The following is a 24,203-nucleotide window of genomic DNA, read 5'->3' on the forward strand; positions in this document are numbered from 1 at the left end:
ATAACAACGAAAGAAAAGAAATGAACAGAACAACAACAACAACGAAGGAAAAGAAAAAGGAAAAAACGAAATAAAACCACCGAATAACGATAGCCACCTTACGATAATAGCACTTGTTAACTCGAACAGTTACATTAGCGCGGTCTCGTTCAGCTAGTGGGCGGTACAGCATGGAAGCGCGCATGCGTGTTTCGTGTTTGGTTCATAGTACGATCCTGTCACTAGGCGCTTGTTGACTGATTTGTCTTGGTCAAATACAAATACTGTTTTTGTCTTGAACAAATTTAATATTATCGATGTACTTGAAGTATCGATACATCGCTGTAAAACTTCACGAAATTTCGATATCGCGCTTCTCCCCTCGTTCACCTCGTGCCGGCGAATCGAATCGGTGTGTTACTGTTTGAAAACAATAGTGCCAAATAGTGCAATGTGAAGAAAAGTGTGTGCGATATGTATAGAATTGTTCTTGACGTGAGTTTGAAATTATAAGTTATGAAGGCAGATATTTAGATTTTGAAACGGCTCATAACCCGATAGCTATGCAAAGCAATACTGCGTTTATTTTGGATAATGGTGGATATTCTGCCAAAGCAGGGTTATCCACTGACGAGGAGCCAAGGTATTTCAAAATATTTTACATACATACATAATCAATATAGACTGTTATGCCTTTCATCGTTCAGTCTTAAGCCACTGAATTTACTAAACGTCGCCACAATCCTCTATTTGCAACTAGTGCTGTTGCCTCATTTAGTTCTTTACCTTTTATCTTTAAATCCTTAGAAACTGAGACTAACCATCATCATCTTGGTCTCCCTCTACTTCTCCTACTCTCCATAACAGAGTCCATTATTCTCCTATCCCCCTCCATTCGCTTCACATGACCCACCACCAAAGCCGATTTATGCGTAAAGCTTCATCCATCGAGTTCATTTCTAAGCCTTTATCTTCTCATTCTGAGCACCCTCCTGCCATTGTTTCCACATGTTTTTACCAGCAATCATTCTTGCTACTGTCATGTCTGTTACTTCTAACTTATGAATAAGATATCCTGAGTCCACCCAGCTTTCTCTTCCGTAGACCAAAGTTGGTCAAAAGCAGACCGATGTGAAGATAGTTTTGTCTGGGAGGTGACTTCCTTCTTACAGAATAGGCTACTGTTGATTGCAACTGCGAGCTCACTGCATTAGCTTTACTGCACCTTGATTTAGTCTTACTACCATCTTGGGAGAACACGCATCCTAAATACTTGAAATTATCTACCTGTTCCAGCTTTGTATCACTAATGTGGCATTCAGTTCTCTTGGATTCCTTACCGGCATCTACTGACATCAATTTAGTCTTAGAAAGGCTAATTTTCATACCATATTCATTGCACCTATTTTCAAGTTTCAAGATATTAGATTGAAGGCTTTCAGCACAATCTGCCCTTAAGACCAAGTCGTCAGCATAGGCCAGGCTGCTTGCTACATTTCCACCTAACTGAATTTCTCCCTGCCACTTTATACCTTTCAGCAGACGATCCATGTAAATTATGAACAACAATGGTGAAAGATTACAGCCTCATCTAACCCCTGTAAGTACTCTGAACCAAGAACCTATTCTAGCATCAATTCTCATTGAAGCCCAGTTGTCAAGATAAATGCCTTTGATTTTAATAATGTATCCTTTATCCCATAATCCCCAGTATGGGAAACATTTTTTTCCCTTGGTACCGTGTCATATACTTTCTCTAGATCTACAAAACATAAACATAACTGTCTATTCCTCTCATAGCATTTTTCAGTTACCTGGCACATACTGCAAATTTGATCCTGACAGCCCCTTTGTGGTCTGAAACCGCACTGGTTTTCATCCAACTTCCCCTCAACTACTAATCGCACCGTCCCTTCCACGATGCCAGGGAATACTTTGCCTAGTAGGCCTATACTAATCAATGAGATACCTCGATAATTGTTGCAGTCCTTCCTGTTCAATTGCTGTTTTGCCCTAGCTGAAGGTAACTTACGAACACTCTTTTCTAATCTTATTACTCTATGAAGCCATTTCATCCCTGCCTTTTCACTGTACTTCACCATTTCGGGTCTAATTTCATCTATTCCTGCTGCTTTATGACAATGGAGTTTACCATCCTTTCCACTTCATCAAGTGTAATTTCACCATCATTATTTTCCTCCTCCCCATGAGCTTTGTTGTTCGCAACGTCTTCAGGATGATTTCCTTTTACGTTGAGAAAATTTTCAAAATATTCCTTCCACCTGTCCAGTGATTCCCTGGGATCCTATTTTGAGTTCATCTGAATTACCCAGAACACCATTCATTTCTTTTTTTCCCTCCCTTCCTAAGATTCTTCATTACTGTTCAGAAAGGTTTCCCTGCTGCTTGATTTAGCCTTTAAAGGGTATTACCAAAATCTTCCCAAGACCTCTTTTTGGATTCAATAACTGTTTGTTTCGCTCTGTTATTTTCATTTACGTACAATTCCCTGCCTGCATCGGTCCTTGTTTCGAGCCATTTCTGATGCACTTTTTACAGTGTGAGTCATAATAAAGAGGCACGTTTCCTTCCTTTTACTGGTTTAGAATGAGACAATTTTATTGCTTCCTTAAGAGTGTCACAAATGCTGCGCCGATTATTGCAAAATGATAGTATGACAGTTGAATTGAATGATGAAATTTCTCTCAAATCAATCGCATTTTCAAGGAATTGATTAGGCTATATGATTTCTGTTATGTTTGTTTGGAACTGGATCGTATATTTTTCTCATTCTTATTGCGTTGATCTGACCTAACTTGTTAGTAACTTTTTTTGCTATTTGCTGTACGTCACACTAACACAGACAGGTCTTATGACAGCGATGGTATAGGAAAGGCCTAGGAATGGGAAGGAAGCGGCCATGGCCTTAATTAAGGTAGAGCCCCAGCATTTGCCTGGTGTGAAAATGGGAAACCACGGAAAACCATCTTCAGGGCTGCCGACAGTGGGGTTTGAACCCACTATCTACCAGTTACTGGATACTGGCCGCACTTAAGCGACTGCAACTATTGGTATGGCTTTTGTTGGAACACAGGTAAATATTATGGTACCTACAATTTAGGATAGCTTTATAACAAATCAGAGTGATTAAACTCTTCAATGGTAGGTACCAGTGACATTTACCTGAGGTTACCATCTCAATCAGTTGTAATTTTATAACACACTCCCAAAGTCTAACTTGTAATGTACACTTTGCCAGTCATTACCGTATGCTGAATGAAGTAACTTCTAGACTAAATCATACTTCTATCATTACTGAGGGTAGCCTAATAATGATGATACTAATGATAATAAAAACAAGTAACTTATAATGAGATATTTTGCAGTCACTAATTTTTAGTAAACAAAGTATACCCCCTGTCGATGGGAGCAGTAGAAGACATCCAAGGTATCCCTAGCCTGTTGTAAGAGGCAGTTGAAAGGCAGACCAGGGGCTTTGAATTTTGAAACTTGTGTTCAATCAGTCGTCATTGATTTCAGTTAGGGCAGTCATCCAGGTGGCAGTATCCCTATAAAGAGTTGGCAACCGCAGTTCCCCTAGCTGAGCCTGGCATTGCTTCAAATTACTCGTGCTAGTCTCCTTGCCTAGCACCTCCCTTGGCCAGCACTAGTTCTTTCCCGACCCTGACGGTATTGGGTTTGCGAGGCCTAGGACTTTCATTTTCTTGCCCTTCGTGGCTATTTCCTTTCTTTTGTTGATGCCATAATTCTTTGAAACATTAGACTTCTTCCATTTTTCCATTGAAATTGGCAGTTAGGTGTAAAATGCCTTTGAGTGTGGCAAGCCATTGTAATTATGGCCTATATGAAGCTTAAAAGTGGAAAAGAACAAAGGTCTAATGAGTACTCCAGAAGTGACATGAATCTCCTGGGTCTTCAGGGAGGTGCAAGAAGTGGATGGTTGTCAGTGAAACAGCCCAACCCAGGAGCTCTCTGGATAAGCATGATGGAGGAAGAAGATGTGCTAAAAGAGACTAATAATTTGACATTCCACGTGATTTCACCATTAATAGTTTCGAGAGTTTTACCTACTTGCAGGTAAATCCTAGATTTATCAGATGATTAGATTTTATGAATTTTGGACTCATTAGATTTATCCTATGAATTCTTCAAATACCAGTACCATGCAATGTTCTCAGTCCTTGATCATCTGCAGGATGAGCAACATAAATTGGAACCAGTCCCGCAACCATGCAGTGCAGCCTGCACGCGGGAGGTGTGTGCGTGACAGGAAGTTCACAGTAAATACGTTGTCGTGTAAGCTATTTCAAACAAACAAAACAAATATAAAAGTACTCGCATATATCATGCCAGGAGATGTTGAAACTGCCTCCCTTCTTTGTTCAAGCATTTCTGGCACCTGCCTAGGAAATTGTTCATTACTCTCTGCAGTTCCCGCTGAGAAATGGCAGCAATTTCTTGACGAATGTTATTTCGAAGTTCATCTAAAGCAGGGCCTCTCAAATGCCCAAAATCTCACGTGTGCAAACTGAGGCACAGAGACTCTGTTCACTGTGCATTGGCCCGACTTGGCTCAACTTGGCTTGATTCGAATGGTGTAGTGCGCTGAGAGCAACGAAGCGTTTGGTGATAGACGGCTTGTTTATCAGTGAAATAGACAAGCGCAAGAGAACAACGTAATAATGAAGCACCTGTTTCAAAGAAAACTAAGACTTCTGAAAGTCCATTTCAATCGAGCTGGGAACTATAAATTGTCTGCTGAAACCAAGTTGAAGGAAGAGATTTTTAACACCGGTAATTTTGTCCTATACAAGTGAGTGTCTCCGCTCACTGCGCGTAGGCCTAAACATTTCGCAATGATGGGGGGAACAGCGGGGAAATTGAAGAAGTCGGAGACAGGCCGAACGGGTGAGACAGATGTAGGGAAAGAGGAGTGGGGGTTTGCACTCTGGTCAGCCTAGTGAAGTCGTCTCCTGCACCTTGCGCCGTGCAGTGCACTGGTGCATGCACCCTGAGAGACCCTGATCTAAAGTGTGTGGATTTGTTTTTTACACTTTCTTTCAATGTCCCCAGAGATAAAAATCACAGGGGGTTAAATTGGGGGACCGAGGAGCCCGTATGTTGTTAGTGATAACTTGCAGTACCGTAGCTTTGTACCCGTTCGAACAGAACCGTAGGAAATTTCCATATCTTGAGCAAGTCGTCGAAGTGATTTTGTAGGAGATGTCGTTGTACGTCGTCCATTATGTTTCTTAACAAGAGACTTACCATCTTACGTAATTTATTTACTAATCTATGAATTGAAATCCAACCTGGAACTTGAACATTAGGAAACTTCTCTTGAAATAATCTCCTTACGGCTCTCGCACTTTCTGTACGGACGTATGACTCGTAAATGAATACTCTTTGGGAAAGAGAAATACCCGACTTGAGCCACCTGAGCCATGTCAGTGAATTCACACACTGTACTATTGTCATCAACGAAACATGTGCCACATTTGCAAACGTTCAACAAAGACTGAAACCTGGCATGGTTAGTACTCTAACCGGTCACCACCCTCTAGGACCCCGGTAACATCCTAGCGGTGATGAGGTTAATAACCATAGCAATTTTCCCCGGGAGCCCAATTAATTAACCTCATCACCGCTAGGATGTTACCGGGGTCCTAGAGGGTGGTGACCGGTTAGAGTGGTATCAGAGCGGTGGTTGTTTGTTGTTCCACTGTTGTTGCTCTGCTGCCTAATCTCTGTTGTTTCTGCCTTGTGCAGCCTAATTTTCCTCCCTTTCTATCCTTGTTTGGTGCAGTGCTTTGGCGAATGTTGGTGGATGAAAATCAAAGACTTAAGAAACAAAAAGTGTTATTGTCAATAACTATTGTAAAAGGAAATGCAAGGATCTCGTGTAATTCCCTATGTTATTTGTTTCATGTACCTGTGTTTTGGAGTTCCATGTTGCTTTCTACTGTGTTTATGCTGAGCTGTATGGACTTATCTACTTGCTGATTATGATTTTGAAACCCTTTGGGTACCTGTGCTGTGAATTCTGCTTCTGCCTTGCTGTTTTGAGGTGACCTGTAAATTTTTCTTCCTTTTTCCTGGCGGATTTGGTGAGTGATTGCATGGAATTAATTATTCTGGGTTGGTGGAAGTTGTAATAATTGAACAACTTGTAATGGAGTATGACTTGGTTGACTCAGGGCTACTGGTGTACTACCGCTTAGTACATGTCCTGTATTATGTGTACTGGCTGTCAACCTTGTATTTTTGCTGCCTACCTGCATACTGTGGTTGCAAGTTCGGTGGGAATTAATCTGGTTTAATCGTGGAGAGCTTTTCTGATCATTATGTTATGTGAAGTTTGCTCGGTTGCTTTTGGGGAGTGACATAGTGTGTCCTGGGATCACCTTATTGCGTTATCTGTTCTGGCCTTGCCTTGGGCTCCGAGACTTAGTGTTGTTATTATCATTTCTAGCATATTTCCTGTATGGTACCTCGGTGGTGTACACGTTTATTGGTCTTCTAAATTTAATACCTTCTTACTGCGTTAACTCTGGTGTGTGATTCTGATTATAATTTGACCTGGCCACTAAGCATGTCCAAATATGCCTACTTATATGTGTAAACGGTTATGTGCTGTAGTGTACGGTGATGTGTTATGCCCTTTCATGGTTTTGAAATGTGACCTGGTGTTATGGCATTGATGGTTGTATGTGCTTTTCATTTAATTGGGGCTGTGTGGGTAAAGTTATTTGCCCCTACTAACTTATGGCTAACCTCTGTTGTTTCCATGCCAGTAACCGTTCTTGGCTGTTAGTATCTGATAATCTAGTGGGCAATATCATGGTATTTTGAAACTTATCAAGCCTGTAATGTTTCTGTGCTCTTTGGTTGGTTTTTAATTTGGAAATTGCTTAACCTTACTTGTCTTTTATTATTTCTTTAAATTTGGTTTAGGTTACTGTTATCTGAAGTGTAGTTGGCTTTTAGTGTGCCGTTAAATATGCACCCTTGTGAGATCATGTCTGGTTTATTTGACCTGTTACTAGAGAGGTGTTCCCATCCTTGTGTGGAATTTGGTATATTGAATCTGCCTATATGATGTGCCTCGATCTTTACCGAGCTTTGTGTGTTTGTGCCTTGGCTGAGTGCTGTGTGTTGTCGGTTTGTGTGTCCTGTCATTTCATCATCCCACCCGTGAATATGTATGTATGTCTGATCTTGGTTTGTGATTGGAGTTATCTTTTCTGTCAACTGGTTGTGAGGCAGTCATCAGTTATGGTTGGGCCATGTTGGCCGGTATTAGGTTGGGATAACTGGATGGCCTTGTGCCTGAGCTATTATAGTTTTAACTGGTTTTTTCCTTCCTGATTTTTGGTCGAGCGTGTTTCACTATTTCTGGTGTGTCGTGAACCATCTTCCTCGTGTAACCTATCAACTAGTTCAAGGATATTTATCTGGTGTCTGGGCCACTTCAAGTTTTGCTACTCGTAACTTGCCTTGCTGTGTAGTAATTAATCTGACTGACCTTTTCTGAACTACTGCTTTGGATTTCATCCTGCTGTAAACATTACTTGGTGGTTTAGTGTTTCTTATGCCCGATTATTCACTCCATTTTGTTATCGTGCACTACCGTGGTAATTATAGGCCTAGAATATGTGTTGTCAAAATTTTGTTAACCTATTGGTACTTATCTAATTCCTTTGAGTTGTGGGTTCAAGTATTCCTTACCATATCTACTTGTCGGGTCTTGTGTTGTGTTGTTGATGATCCTCTGCCTGAGGGGTGGTATATGCCCTTTTGAACCTTCATTGGGATGGCTTTGGACATATGTAAGGTGGTTGTGTTGTGACGGTACCGTGGATTATTTTTGGGGATTTATTTTGGGGTGGCATGAGAACTTCACGGCATGTTGTTGAGGATGTTTGTGTTCCTTTAATCCCTTTGTGGAGCTGACGCATGTCCGGTGTGGTTTGTCATGGTTGGGTTATTCTTTTGTGTTGTATTATTTGGTGATGTTGGCACCTTGGTATGGGCAGTGTTCGTGTCTGTCTTTGATTTACCTCCGTGTTCTGTGGATATGGCCATTTCTTCTACATGAATCTACTACTCTCAGAATTAGCTTGTTGGTTTTCAGTAATGTGTCTGTTTGGTTTGCTCGGGTTTTCTTTCCCTGTCTCCCATGCATTTCCTATTGATCTGATGTCGTGTCTGTAACTTCTTCTACTGTAATGCTCATTTTAATTTTACCTACCACTCTATGGTGTTTCATTTTTCTCAGTGGATCTCTTGTGTCTGTTGACATCGGTGTTTGTCATCTTACCGTCCCCTGGGTTTGCTACTCTGGTATGGGACGGAGTAGTGCTCCCTTGGTCGGTACTGGAATCTTCCTGCGAGTAGATTATGGGGTCTTCTTGTAGAGTACTGCCTTCTTCATGCTACTGTGAGCATTTTCCAGGGACCCGCCTCGTATTCCGCCACTTATGTTTTATTTGCTTGCTCTCCTGGTGGATAGGAGAAAGTACCTGTGGCCGTATTGGGACAGTGTGATGGGAAAGTCACGTATTTGTAGACCGGGTAATGCCGAGACCCTATTGGGTATCCGGTGGTGTACGTTGTGTGCGTCATTGCTCGAAATTTTCCATTTTGGTTTTCCGATCTGAGGTTTTATTTTGCCTTTTAATTTGGTTGGCTGGCCATTGTGAAATTAATTGTATTTAAGGTTCTGTGTAGTAGGTTGGTTACTGGTTCCAGATTGTGTTCCCTCCTGTGATTCTTCTATCCCTATTTCTGTTCCGTTAAGTCCATGTTGCTTATTTGTGACTAATGATGTGTGCGGTTGCTTGGTGTTGCTTGGCTGATCTGTTGTCGATGACAGACTGTTCGCGAACCCTCCATCTGGATACCTTAAGAAGTCTCCAACCGGTCCAGTCAATCCTTCCCTTGCTCTAAACATGTTTACCCTTTTAAGCCTTGGATTTTCAATATTTAATATCCTAACTCTGACTTCTTGAAGCTGGATTTACCTATTGCGTTTTGGTTGCTTGTCCTCTCTCTTATTCAACTAGGTGGTGTATTTTGATGTGGGAAGTTGAACCTGTATTTGAAATTTTTTTTGCCCTAATGCTCTTGTCAGTGGATCTTGGAATCTGTTAGTGGTCGATTCTTCACTGTGTCGTAGCCCTGTATCTACTAAATTCAATACCTTGGACTTAACCTGCTTTCATTGGAGTATGCCTGTGTAATGATCTTTGTCTAGATGAAAAACTTTCTTGACCTATGTCATATTTATTTATGTTTAGTTAGTGGTGGTAAGCCGTTGTACTGTTGTGATGGTACTTGTGGGCTAGGTGTTGTTTCACTCAGAGCTTCTGATCTGTACTTCTGTGGAATATTGCTATTTGGCACTGCGGTCATGGCACCTTATGTTATGGTTGATGCTCTTGTGTTTGGGTTGTTGTGTTGCGGTAATTTTTATCCTGGGTATTTGATTGCTAACCGAATCGAGTGTTGAAGTTTGAGGTCTTGTTTGGCTATGGTGATGGGTGTGGTTGCTCGTTCCATTCTGGTATTATGGATACTCCGTGTACTAACTGGTGCTTACCTCGTTGACTACCTACTGCTGTGTTTTGAGTGGTGTACCGTGGCCCTGACTCAATCAAGCGTAACAAAACTGTGTTGATCTAATATTTGCGGTTCACTTATTTTGAAGATTACATTCACCAATTGCGCTTTCTTTGGTCCTCCCCTGATCCCGTTGTGCGTTTCTTTCCCCTGTTGTCTCCCTTTGCAACACAAGATCATGCATTTCCTTAATATCAAAGGAGACTTGTAAAGGCATTCGTGCATTAAAAATTAATTTACCACCGTGCTTGAGGAAATAACCTGGATGCGTGGACTTATAATTATGTGGTTTTCGTTTAATTTTGGTCAGTATATCTGTGATTAGTGTGAGAGTTGCCGAACCTCAAGGTGAACTGCGTCATTTGTCATAAACTATATCATTGTGTGATGCATTGCAACTATGTGTATTGGGTGAAACTGATTATTTGGCGAACTCTGGTCATTGTGCTCTCTATTTGATGACAAACATTACTCTGGTGATTTTCCGAGTGCTCGGTTAACGTTTCTGGACACTGATGTTGATCGCACCCCGCCAATTATTTCTAAAAACTATGTGATATGGAAACTGTGTATTAGACTACTAACCTGGTCATGTGAACTCCTAACTAAAATTAGTTAATCTTGGTGGTCGTTTCCTGTTGGACTACTTCGCCCAAATTTAGTATATATGTGACCACCACATCATCATCGTGTTATGCTTCAGATTTGTCGTCTTTCGGGGCGGGAGGACTGAGACAGTATTATGTAGTTTGTGACCCCCCCCCATAACCTTTTCGAACTGGCATGTGTGTTGCCATTTGGAAATTCTATGTCAATCGGCTTTCGCCAATATCTCCTTTGTTATGATATGCCGCGCGCTGTTGAACGGAGTTTTGGTCTGCGCCTACTGCGCGTGAGCGAGTGGTGAGGCGAGTCTAGTGTTGACCCCTAGCAACTACTTCCGGGGGAGTCGGCGTGCTGTAGCCGCCATGGATAGACGTGTATGTGAGTGTTCCGCTATGCGGCGGGTGGTGGTGCTGAAACCCCCATGAAACCAACTTAAGAGGGATTATCCCTTATTCTATTAGTTGCTGGCCTCCTACTGTTTCATTGGATTATGTTTTTGCTACGATAATCCTCCAGGATCCTTGGTGAACAACTTTAGTTCACGGCCTCGTGGTTGCCGGTCTTCAATAACAATGGCCAAGGTTTGAACTTCTCAATTTTTCTGGACTCAAAAGGTATGTAACTGTTTTGGATTAAAGTAATTCTGGGGAAGCAAGAAGATTTATGTGTTTCGGCGTACTTCAAGATAACTGTAATGATAATAATAATAATATTTGGATTAAGACTTCCTCTTCGAAAATTGTGCTGGATATCGTGTGCGTCTGTGAACCTTAGGAAACGGTTTCGGCAATTAATCATTTTAGAATGCAGTTCGCACGGTGGAAAAAAAAAAAAATTAGTATGTTTATCGTAAAATTCTGTAAAAGTTTTTTTTTGCACTTGATTGTACAATAAGGTGTGAACCAAGGCGCAGTTTCCAAGGTAGCGGGGTTAGCTTTCCTTCGGGTTCCTTGCCTTCTGGGATTTATTTCTCCTTTTGTTCTTTTTGCATTGTTTCTGGGATCTCTGTTTTAATTTTGATTTAAAACCGTTGGTTTTACTTCTCATTTGTAGACCGTGCTTTGCTTGTCCGTTACTATGGCAACGTGTGTTTGGGTAATTGTTGTGGCTTTTGTTTTACCGCGATTGTTGTTGTTGGTGTGTGCTTCTGGGTTGAATATATTTTTGTTGCCTGGTATCGTTGGCATTTCTTTCATATAAAGTGATTTATTTCGGCCTACCTTTGGTCGTTTCGTCTCGTTCTTTGGCTGGGCGAAATGTGTAACTTCTTCCTTTATTTTCGTGTGCCCTTGGAAATTGCCCTTGGTAGAAATTGGAACGAATTGTGGTAAAGTTAAAAGGCAACCGGCCTGAAGGTCATGGAACTACGGTTTGTTTACTAAACATGGTATTTGTTTTTTTTCTCTTAAACGCGTGATCGATCACATTTAAATCAATATTTAATTATCTTGTTTGACGGTATGGAGGTCACTGTTGTTTTTTTTTCTTGTTGATTTTTACGATTTATTTCCTTTATTTTTGTTAAATGAAGTCTGCATTTTCTTATTTAAAGCTGCCTCATTGGGTATTTATTTATTAATCATATTAATTTCTTGCAGGTTAATCCTATTATTGTTAATCGAGTATTTACATTCTTTTAAACAATATGGTTCAAGGTATTATCTGAATTAATAATGAACCTAGGTCCACTCCTGATATTATCTTGAAATGTTACCTCTCATTTAAATGCCTATTAAAGTTTTCTTTCATATCACTTAAAAGTTGGTTTTCATTTACCACATTTGGTGCAGCGCTGCAACTATTTCTTTGTTTGGGTGTCCACGGACCTTAAGTCGCTTTTCCTTCACGTTTTGGGTAAGTGTCTCTCTTTTCTTCCTTTTGGGTAATTTTAGTATCATGTTGTTGGCTGGTGCCGTTTTTATCCTTGAATGTTTTTGATGTACTGTGACTTGTTGCTTCATTTTCGCCCTTGTTCTCTCTTGTGTTCGCTTAATCTACCCTTTTGGGGCGGACACAATAGCAACCTTCACACCAGTCTCTCTCTCTCTCTCTCTCTCTCTCTCTTTCTCCCTCTCTCTCTCTCTCTCTTTTTTTTCTATCTCCTTCTTTTCCCTCAACTGGTGGGTAAGGTTATTAACCTCATCACCGCTAGGATGTTACCGGGGTCCTAGAGGGTGGTGACCGGTTAGAGTACGGCCTTGAGTACATCTGGCACTGTATTTCGTCACTGTCTGACTCGCTTACTGAGGAATTTCTGCGCACAGGATGGAGCGATTCTGCTTATTCCGCTCAGTCGGTAATTACGATATAACAACATTGGTCTAAATGAAAGTAGAGATGAGAGTTAGGCCTAGTACAAACAAGGTATGTAGTGCAATTATACTAAAATTTTACATCAGTACATTATTCTTTGTTTTCTCTCTCTCTCTCTCTCTCTTTCTGAAACTCTGTGGCCTTGTTTAGCTCCATACCTTGTATCTTTAAATCATTTGAAACTGCGGTTAACCACCTTCATCTGGCCATTGGTGCTTTCGCAGCCCGTACTTATAGACATGATATAGGCTTATGGGCTTATGCCGTGTCAAGAAAATAATGCGAAATTCTGTACGTTTTGCAGGGAATTTTGCTCTGCGCCATCATAAGAAAATCTCTACTGTCCACGAGAAAGGCTTCTCAAACAATGAGGTTTTAATTTGAACGTTATAACAGAAGTAGAAATGGTACATTCATTCGTTACCAGATGGCTCCCCAGATGCGGTACAGTGCTAGCGTTCGAAGCGGAAGCTGATGGAACCATCAGAATCAGTCTGAGAGGGTCACATAACATAATAGATGTTCGCGCATATAAAGATATGACATTGACACAAGCCTGGAATGAAACATCTGGCGATGAGGAAAGTACGAATTTGGAAAGCACCGAAACTAAATAACAATAGTGAAGGGACAGGGAAGGGAACTACCTACGTAAATCCTTAATGACTGGCAACCAGGTATTACTTAATGGATAGCCAGTGTCCCTGTTGAAATTGTTAGGATTTCTACGTATTTCCACAGTTTCGCGTACAATCCTGGACCTGTAGTGTCTAGGGTGGGTAAGTGAAACCGCACTGGTTTTCATCCAACACACAGATCACACCCTCCCTTTTGAAATGCCAGTGAACACCTTGCCTTGTGTACTGATCAGTGAAATATCTTGATAGTTGTTACAACACTCATCACGTTATTTTTATGTTGTCAGAAGTCGCCCCCAGTCTAAACTGCTGAAGGGTGTGTTGTTTTAAGACCACTTCATATTTGAAATGTAAGACATATATTAGCAATCATCATGTGAAGTTTCAACCTCGTATGTCAAAATGTTTCAGATAAATGAATAGTTTTGTCATCAGGCCCCAAACTCTGGTCAAAACCCCTTTGGAATCTGTTGTTTTAAGACTTCTTATTTAAAATCTAAGATGTATAGGAGCAACAATCATATGAAATTTCAACTTCATGTGTCAAACGGTTTCAGTGAAAGAAATATGTTTGTCATAGGACATCAACACCTCCCCCTTCCTGCCAAAACCCTTATGGGTGCATTGGCATTGTTTTAAGGCCACTTTTTATTTAAAATAGCTAAGACATTGAGCTAAGACATTTCCATCTGGCACATAAAATAATATTCAAGATCTTAACCATAGTTTCGGCCTCAGCCATACAGTTATTTACATTGGAAAATACTAGAAGCAAGGTTCAAATACTCAAACAAGAAAAAACACATCAGAATCTGCTACTCCTTACATAGTCAAACAGACTGTTGTGTCAATAAGTTTTAAGGAAGAAGAACCTGTATTTATTATCTAAAACAGTACAAGTCGCATATTATGAGGAACTAAGAAACTGTGTTAAAAATGACAGAAGTTTATATAGAAACATTCATCAATTTTATAGAAAATTTCCTGTGTATCAACTATATCAAACCATAATCTTTTTAAGCACCTAAAAACAATTCTAGATGCACCAAATAATACTATATTTTTTAACAAGACATGTTACTTGTATAACATAAAAAAGGGTTAATACTAACTAGCCAAGTTTTAATATTTTCCATGTAAAATAGGACTTGTTGTTTTAAAACTGTGGTTTAAATGGCAAAAGTAGATTCTTTTATCAATTTTACATGATTCTATTGTACATAAGATACACCAAATCATAGACTTTGCCAATTATATATAAAAAATAATTTTAGATACACTAAATAATATTGTATTTTTCAAAAAAGACATGTTATTTGTATAGTACAATGGGCCTATGCTATTTAGCTATATTTTTAATGTTTTTCATGTAAGAATAGGACTTGCTATTGCATATTTTTAAATTTTTGAATGTTCCTTGCTATAAAAAACTCAATGGCTGATGATGGCATAGTGGATTGCCGAAACCGGTCCCAAAGATGTATTTTATGATAAGTTAAATAAATATGTGATGTTCTAAATAGACCATTACGATAACATATTGAATAGGTGGAACCTTTAGCTTTACTAAGCATTGTAAAATCTTGAGTCAATACGTACAAAAAATGAAGTTTTTAATACTAAACATTGAGGAGTAACCACCATGTCCAATTTCAACCTCGTATGTCAAGTGATTAAAAAAAAAAAAAGGATATTTATTTCATTGTTCCTAAGCCCCCCCCCCCCCCACAGCCAAACCGCTTAGGGGTTTATTTTGATTAATTAATTTCATTATGTTCCGTATTGATATCTAACATATATCATAGAAAGAAAGAGAGATCCACCTGATCAATACTTATTTATTAAGAGTTTTTTCTCAAAAACAGAACCGGTTTCGACTCCTCACAAAGTCATTGATCAGGTGGATCTCTCTTTCTTTCTATGATATAGGGGTACATTGTTTTAAGACCACTTCTTATTTATAACCTATTATATATATGAGCAACCATCATGTGAAATTTCAACCTCATAAGTCAAACAGTTTCAGAGATATGAATACTTATGTTTTCAGGCCCCTCCTGGTCAAAACACATTTGGGGTGTAACCATCATGTGAAATTTCAAGCTCGTACGTCAGATGGTTTGATAGAAATAATTATTTAAGTCGTCAGCTAGCCCCCTACCCCCACCCTCAGTCAAACCCCCTTAGTGATGTATTATTTTAGACCTCCTCTTATTTAAAATCTGTTCCATATAGGAGCAACCATAATGTGAAATTTCAACCTCATATGTCAGAGATATGAATATTTATGTTTTTAGGTCCTGCCCTCTCGGTCAAAACCCCTTAGGGGTGTATTATTTTAAGACCACCTTTCATTTAAAATCTAAAATATACAGGAGCAACCATTATGTGAAATTTCAAACTTCTATGCAAAATGGTTTGAGAGAAATTAATATTTATGTAGTCAGGCCTCACCGCATAGTCAAAACCCTTACAGGTGTATTGTTCTAAGACCACTTTTTATTCAATCTTTAAGACATATAAGACAACCATCATGTGAAATTTCAAGCTCATATGTCAAATGGTTTCAGAGAAATTAATATTTATATCATCAGGCCAAAACCCCTTAAGGGTGTATTATTTTAAGTTCATGTTTTATTCAAAATATAGGCGGAAAAATCATATGAAATATCAACCTTGTATGTCAGACGATTTCAGAGAAATTAATACTTCAGGTTTCCTATAGGAATCAACATCTATATCATCTGATGGCCAGGTAGGCATCAATTTTTGGTAATGGGACAAAGTCTCTCATTGTGGGGAAAAATGACAAATATTCTTGCTACTAAAACACTCCTTAATACTTATACGATATCAATATGCACTTATTTTCAATTTAGTAGTGTACAATGATTCATAGTTTTTTAACAAAAGATCCCAATCTACTCTCCTTGAGTGCATTTCTTTTTTATTTCAAAGTCCTCGAAAACCAATTTAAGGAGTTACACAAGAATCAAAGAGGTTACACTCACCGATCTCACACCACATTCTCCCACCTAAGTCAAATAAATGTTGACATGAATTGACTTACACCTTTCCACTGTCATTACAAAATGATAAAATTCAATAACGTAAACACAAAGAAATATGTTAATTAACACACATCACAAACTTAACTTTTTGGGCTTGTGAACCAGTCGTCCTAGACGAGTTATTTTCACTGCCTGCTCTGAAATTTGAGGACCACCTTCAGGAGTAGTAGAAGAGTCACATGTTCCTGCCTCATGATTTTCCTTTATATTTTCTTCACCTGGAAAAAAGTCTTTCCTTAGGTAGTTTCGGATTTCCTGGGTATCCTCAGGTGGTTGAAACTCGAGGTCTAAGGGGTAGATTCTTTGAACTGCCTGAAGCAGTGACGACACGAACTACTCTTAACATTGCCATCCTTTCCCTTAACAAGCTCACAAGCTCAACAACTCGTCCCAATGGCGAATCCATTCTTCTAGTGTCATCATTGCCAACCAAAATAATTTTTCCCAGTTTGAGATCATGTGGCTTATCCTTGCTGGCAAGTAACTTCAACTGACCTAAATACTCAGTACAAAATCTTTCTCTAAGATTCTTTTTCAGCTGATGGCGATACTGCAGCCTTTTCCAAAGATCAGTGGCTTCAAACAGGTCATACTCAGGTACTCCTACTTTTATGTCATGTAGAAACATGTTTGGAGTTAGAGCAGCCAGATCTGATGGGTTGTCAGACAAATAGGTTAATGGCCGAGAATTTATGACGGTTTCGCAGTCACGCACTGTGAGATTACATTCCAATCCAGTTTGTGACCGGAGTTCTGAAACCCAACAAAATTTGTCCCTTGGTCACTGTAGACAATAACAGGTCTTCCTTGTTTGCTGCAGAAACGTCTGAAGGCTTGTAGAGTGGTCGAACAGAAATATCCTTTTACATGGAGGGCAAGTTACGCACTGCTTTACCCGTATGTGGTAGAACCAGTTCTACCGGTATGTGGGCTAGAATCAGACTCATGATTTTGAGTCTTCATCCAGCATGTAGGCAGTGTGCCAGAATACTAACAGTATTCTATGCTAATGTTTGAACCAACGAGCTAGAATATAATACATAGAGTGGCTATCATGCTGCCATCTTCGAAGATAGTTGAACTGGCAGCTGCCATGTCTTAAATGTACCTCACTAGGTGGAGCATGGAACAGAATGGGAAAATGAGACGTTTTCACACAGATCTTATTCCTTAGGTATAACAATTGAGATTATTTGAGTTGATGAAAATATGGGATGGAAAGCATAACTATTTGATGCATATAAGTTTTTGTTAAACAGAGGATCCCTATAGAATCGCTATGCACTGTAATATAAAATAGGAGAACTACGTAACAATTTGTTTTTTCTTGAAGTGATATGTTTTTGTAAATCAGGGGTTCTCAACGTACGGCCTGCAAAGGCATTTTACGTGGCCCTGGCCGAGTTTTTATAATTTATGTTTTTTGTAGATACCGGAAAAACTAGATAACAAAATCTTTATTGTAATTTACGGTGAAAGGGGATAAAACCATAAGGAAAATCTCAGAATTATTTGTAGTTTTTTCTTGACATGTTTCTTTTACTAGACTGTAGAAAATGCATAATTATTCCCACCTCAAACGCAGGTAAGGTTAAACTTCATCCGTTCATTTCTTGGAATTACAGCTGCAGACTTGGCCTGGAGAGTGAAAGGCCTCCTGCATTCCACGGGGGATTAGATAGGTAGTTCTCTTGGAACATCCACAGGAAATGGCCAGTTTATACCCGGAAAGTGCTTTGAGAGGTTCATTGTGGTTTACTACTTTACTGTGAACTAGCATTCTTACAAACTGCTGTAAATCAAAGTAGTTTTAATAATTTATTTATTTGTGAACAAAAATGTCCCTTTCCAAACGTAGAAAAGTGGATAGTGAGTGCCGTGTTTTTAAAGAAAAATGGACTGACGACTATTTTTGTATTGAGAATAGTTGGAAAATAATGTGTCTGATATGCAAGGAAAATATCTCAGTTTTTAATGAATACAACATCAGGCGGCATTATGATTCGAAGCACAAATCTGTATATAATAAATATGATGGGGTATTATGGAAGGAAAAGATTTCAAATGTAATGAAAGGTCTCGCCACTCAAAAACAGCTCATGAAACAGATCATGGAAAATATAACTGCACTCCTCGCTAGCTATAAAGTTGCACATTTATTAGTCGCAAAAGGGAAACCATTTTCTGATGGGGAGTTTGTGAAGAAATGTATACCTTCTCTAATAGAAAAAATGTGCCCTGAAAAGAAACAACTGATAAATTTGGTCAGCTTACCACAGAGCACAATGACGAGAAGAACTTGGGGCTAATTTGTGCTCACAATTACCGGTATGCAAAAAATCTATATTGCTTTTCGTTGATTTTGGATAAAGTAATGACGTCCGTGATACAGCACAACTTTTAATTTTTCTTCGTGGGATTGACAAAGCGTTTGAAATAACTGAGGAGCTGGCCTCTTTAAGAGGCATCCATGGAACTACTACGGGAGAGGATTTGTTTCTCCAACTGAGTGAAACATTGAAGGATCTCGATTAAGGATGGGATGGATGGCAGCTATAATAATAGATGGAGCAAGGAATATGAGTGGTATAAAAATTGGATTGATTGGAAGAATAAGAAACAAATTTACAAACAGAAATACTGATATGCCTCTTGAATTACACTGCATTATCATCAACAAGTGCTATGTGGAAAAGTATTAAATTTACAACATGTGATGAACACAGTGACGTTTACAATTAATTATATTCAATCATATGGACTCGGTCATCGGCAGTTCCAGTCATTTCTGGCTGAAATTGATTGTGATTACGGCGATGTAATTTATCATAGTGAGGTACGCTGGCTTAGTCATGGTAATATATTGAAATGCTTCTTTCATCTTCGTGAAGAAATTAGCACATTTATAGAGAATAATAATAATAATAATAATAATAATAATAATAATAATAATAATAATAATAATAATAATAATAATAATTGTATGGCCTCAGCTACCATGTGCAGACATTTCAATTTGACACCGTCTGGCTGTCTGCTCGTCAATTTCGACGTTCTGTTTTACTCTAGGCCCACTAGATGGCAGACAGAGTAAGCTGGATCTCTCTTGGGCGTCTGTGGCTGAGATTATAATGAATTGTGTCGGGTAAACACCAAATGTGTCACCAGAGATCTTATACATGCCGACATCGTACGACATGGAGTGTCGAATGGATTTTTTCTGCCCTTCAAAAATCCGACTACCTCTGCCGGGTTTGAACCCACTATCTTGGGATCCGGAGGCTGACACTCTTCCACTGATCCACAGACGCAGCTATTTATGAGCATGAAACAGAAAGAAGTGACAGAATTTGGGGACGAAAACTGGATATGGGATTTAGCAATACTCACAGATTTAACGTAACATTTAAATATTTTGAATAGGGGATTGTAAGGGAAAGGCATGCTTTTAAATTAAGTGTATAGTTACGTGTTGGTGTTCCAAAATAAATTGAAGTTACTTCGACAGCAATTAGAGAAGGGCACGTTTCCACACATTTCATGTTTTACTGAGCTTCAAGAAGCAAACTCAAACAGTTCAGTGCCATACGGTCAGTTTATTCTGTTGATTTACCTACTGAAGAATGAGTTTGAAACCAGATATAAAGACCTTTCTGTGAATGCGGAGAAAATTAATTTGTTCGAAAATCCATTTCCAGTTGATGTCGGTGTTGCACCTGTGCAACTACAGATCAAATTAATTGAATTTCAGGGTCGTTCCCAATAAAGGGACAAGTTTGCGGAAGGAAATCTTATTAACTTTTACAGGGCGCTTAATAATGAAAAATTTCCGGCTTTCTGAAAATTTGCGAGAAAATTCTTGTGCACATTTGCAAGTACTTACATTTGTGACAAACAACTTCAAAAATGAAGTTTATAAAATCAAAATTACATTCCCATTCTGAGGGTGACTGTGTCAAATCTATCTCCAGACATTTCAACACTGTCACTTCAAGCGAAGGCCCAGGCCTCTCATTAATTGGTAAGTTTATCCCAAGTTACATAGTATTGTTTACTTTTCTCAGTTTGTTTTGTATTGTGGTTCAGGTTATTGTTTATCTGTGTGAGAGATTGGTTGGTTAATTGGTTGGTGATTGAAGAAGGGGGCACCTGGGTGTGTATATTTGTGGTTTTTGCTGTTTGCTTTACGTCGCACCAATACAGATATATCTTATGGCGACGATGGGATAGGAAAGGCCTAGGAAGTGGAAGGAAGCGGCCGTGGCTTTAATTAAAGTACAGCCCCGGCATTTGCCTGGTGTGAAAATGGGAAACCGCGGAAAACCATCTTCAGGGCTGCCGACAGTGGGGCTCGAACCCACTATCTCCCGATTACTGGATACTGGCTGCACTTAAGCGACTGCAGCTATTGAGCTCGGTATATATTTGTGTTAGGGAGGGGGGAGAGAGAACAATGTGGCCCCCGGTATGTTTAGGAATCTGCCATTCGGCCCGCCCGCAGGTTAAGTTGAGCACCCCTATTGTAAATGATTAAATCGATAATTGTTTTATCACAAAGATGTGGAGTTGTAGTGCAGAAGAGTGTAGACCTGCAGAAGAAGATTACGGATTTGGCTGCGTATCTAAACAGCTAAGAAAATTAAACGTACAGTACTTTAATGAATTATCATACATTTCAAAGGCAACCTTTCTACTTAATATTTTGATAACATATGCTGGAAATAAAACTTACACTAAACAAATTAAATTTATATTGATCTATTAATAGTCGCATTTCTCGATTCGAATAAGCTTACTCATTGACATGAACTGATATGCATTTTCCAGCTCTGGTTCATTGTCCCATGCTTTATGGTTACTCCTTTCAGTTCTTGTGTAATAGCTCTGAACCTATGGTGTAGTCTAATTTAAAATGCTGCTTCAAGAGAAGTTTTGTCATGCTGGCATAATGAGTTTCCTCACTGAAACTGAACTCAGTAGCAGTAAAAAAATTATCGTTACTGTAAAACAACTTCAGTCTGTAACTTTAACATAAGGTTTATGTTACATCTTCGCGATGCGACTATTTTGTGAACAGTTTTTCAGCTACCTGACAATCACATCATGAGCTGTATAGAGAGAATATATATCTTTCTAGGCAAGAAGTTTTTTCTTCTCTTCAGAATGCTGAACAGACATAATCTTCAGACAGTCGTGGAATTTGATTTTCTTTCTCACCTCACGGATGATGTTTCCAGCTATGTACTCAACATTTTCTGAGTACTTGGTGAATGACTCGTCATTTGTAGCACAGCAGTCATAATCAGTATAGGTGCTGTCATCAGAAGGAACCTTAATACATAGATAAGAGAAACATACTTTCTGTTGATGGGTCAATCTGTCCTAGTAAACACTTCCTGTATTGCTCTACATTAGGTTTATTTCTGTTTCTCACTTATGATGTATGGATGTGAAGAGCAATTCTAAATTGTCGGTAATGTCTTGGGCAACTAACTTCTCCTATCGTTAACTTACTAGACACCCGACCCCGTAGAGAAACTGGACAAGGATAGCACACACACTTTGCTGCTTGTGTTACCACTTGTCTCTCCTCATGTTATTCACCCACTGCCTAGTCAGCTATTTGTCTTCTAATGAGAACCTGTGACGAGAATTTGTGCTTTACAATGGCAAAAATTAAGATTATATTTCACTATATGTGCCGGCTCCGTGGTGTAGGGGTAGCGTGCTTGCCTCTTACCCGGAGGCCCCGGGTTCGATTCCTGGCCAGGTCAGGGATTTTTACCTGGACCTGAGGGCTGGTACGAGGTCCACTCAGCCTACGTGATTAGAATTGAGGGGCTATCTGACGGTGAGATAGCAGCCCCAGTCCAGAAAGCCAAGAATAACATCCGAGAGGATTCGTCATGCTGACCACACGACACCTCGTAATCTGCAGGCCTTTAGGCTGAGCAGCGGTCGCTTTGTAGGCCAAGGCCTTTCAGGGGCTATAGTGCCATGGGGTTTGGTTTGGTTCAATATATGTAACCTTCTTTAGAAAAGAAATTAACTTATCTGAAATAAGACACACTGTTTGTTTTGCTTGAACAAAGCATGCAAAACAGAATGTAGGCAATAAATAAAGCCAGGCTACAAAATAATTTCTACTAACGATGAACTTAACACACATATGAGATTATTCCAGTAGCTCCAGACAGCTGTTGTCGTTAACTGGTACATTTATATCATGGCAGCCATAGCGTTGCTTGCCTCTGCCTGGAGCGCTAATCGAACTACTATAGCCACTCTGTGTATTATATTCTAGCTTGTTGATTTGAACCACATACAATATGTTCAGTGCTTAAGCTACACTAATTGTATTAAATCTCATTTATATGAAGAAACTTGTTAATATAAAATTCTTAGGAATTTCTCAAATCATATTTTTCTGAACATAGCATTGAAGGCTATATTAGTTACAGGTAGTATGTATGTGTGGTGAAAATAAACTCTGAAGATATTTGTTGATTTCAGAATTATTCCCAACTGTATCATGAAAGCCAAGAGTGAAAGGCGACGTCCATTTGTGGGTGATCAGGTGAATGACTGCCGTGATGCTTCTGGCCTTTTCTATATTTTACCCTTTCAAAAGGTATTTTGTTGTACACTTTGATTTTTATAAATCTTGCATTCTTGAGTTTACTTGTTATTTATATATGGTATCTTTGCAGGGTTATCTAATCAATTGGGATGTCCAAAAGAATGTTTGGGATTACCTGTTTAGCAAAGAGTGTTGTAATGTCAACTTTAATGATGTTCCCTTGGTTGTGACTGAACCATACTTCAATTTTCCTTCAATCCAGGAAGCAATGACTGAAATATTTTTTGAAGAATATGAATGCCAGTCTTTACTTCGAATTAATGGTAATTAATTCTTGCTCATTTCTGTTATTCATCATCATCATCATCATTGTACAGTTCCAGTTTCCCAGGTACTGTTAATGAGCCTCTTCCACTTCTTCCTCTCCATATACAACTTGTCATGGAGAACACCATCCACTGTCCATCCTCCGGTAACTACATCAACCTTGATCATGTCCATCCATCAGGTTTTAGGTCTTCCTGTAGGTCTTTTCCCCTCCACCTGTCTTTCCAAATTTATTCTGGCTGTTCTTGTAGTCTCCATTGTCATCACATGCCCGTACCACCGTAGTCTGGATGCGCCAATTCGGTCTAATTTATTCTTTATTCTGGCTTCTTTCCTCACCCCCCATTCCTTAACTTGTCCATCTTGGTCCTCTGGATGGTGGATCTAAGAAATTTCATCTCTGATGCTCACAGTCTTGATGAATCTCTTTTTGTGAGGGTGCACGCTTCAATACCATCTATATATATTGTACCGGGAATACCGCTACGACAGAAGTCCGAAGTATGTTTGTTGAACTTCGCGCGAGATGGAAGGTAGGCAGCCCGCCGAACGCAGTGACGTACCCAGCGAGTGACGTGGCCGCCGTAAGCCAGCTCTCCGCTACCATATATGGTAATGATCCAGCTCGTCCTCAAAAGTACATCTTTGAGCTAATTTATCGCTATTTTGACACTGCCATCTTAAAGGCCCTTACAATGGACATCATATCTTCAGATTTCAAGAAAATCCACCGAGTATTATAGAAGTTATAAGGGTAGATAGTACCCGAGTTCTAGACACTTCCATGCGAACGTGTATAAAAGGAAGACCACCCGACCTACGAATTCAGTGTCTGTCACTCCGCCGTCTCTGTGACACGGGTGACAAGAGAAGTCTTGTGTGTGTCGAACTTCTAGTCGACAGTCTGCGAAATCCAAGTTCGGTATTTCTCTAAGTGTTGTATCAGGACTTTGCCATATTCTTGAAGTGCCTGAATGGGACTTTGTTTTCTGCGAGCATCGTATTGGAACTTTGTCATATTGACACATTGGGACTTTGTTTTTTTTT

At 39.4% G+C, this 24,203-nt stretch overlaps 1 protein-coding gene across 1 annotated transcript in view; it reads left to right on the top strand.

Moving 5' to 3' along the window:
• The first annotated feature begins 430 nt into the window (after nucleotides 1–430).
• Nucleotides 431–24,203, top strand: part of Arp6 (Actin-related protein 6) — an 86,341-nt gene continuing 62,568 nt past the window's right edge. The window contains exons 1-3 of the mRNA XM_067138843.2: nucleotides 431–622; nucleotides 22,763–22,880; nucleotides 22,960–23,152. Of these exons, the coding sequence (XP_066994944.1) occupies nucleotides 543–622; nucleotides 22,763–22,880; nucleotides 22,960–23,152 (391 nt within the window). The 5' untranslated portion in view covers nucleotides 431–542. The remainder of the gene's footprint in view (nucleotides 623–22,762; nucleotides 22,881–22,959; nucleotides 23,153–24,203) is intronic.

Source organism: Anabrus simplex, chromosome 1 (assembly GCF_040414725.1).
Source record: "Anabrus simplex isolate iqAnaSimp1 chromosome 1, ASM4041472v1, whole genome shotgun sequence".
Taxonomy (NCBI): domain Eukaryota; kingdom Metazoa; phylum Arthropoda; class Insecta; order Orthoptera; family Tettigoniidae; genus Anabrus; species Anabrus simplex.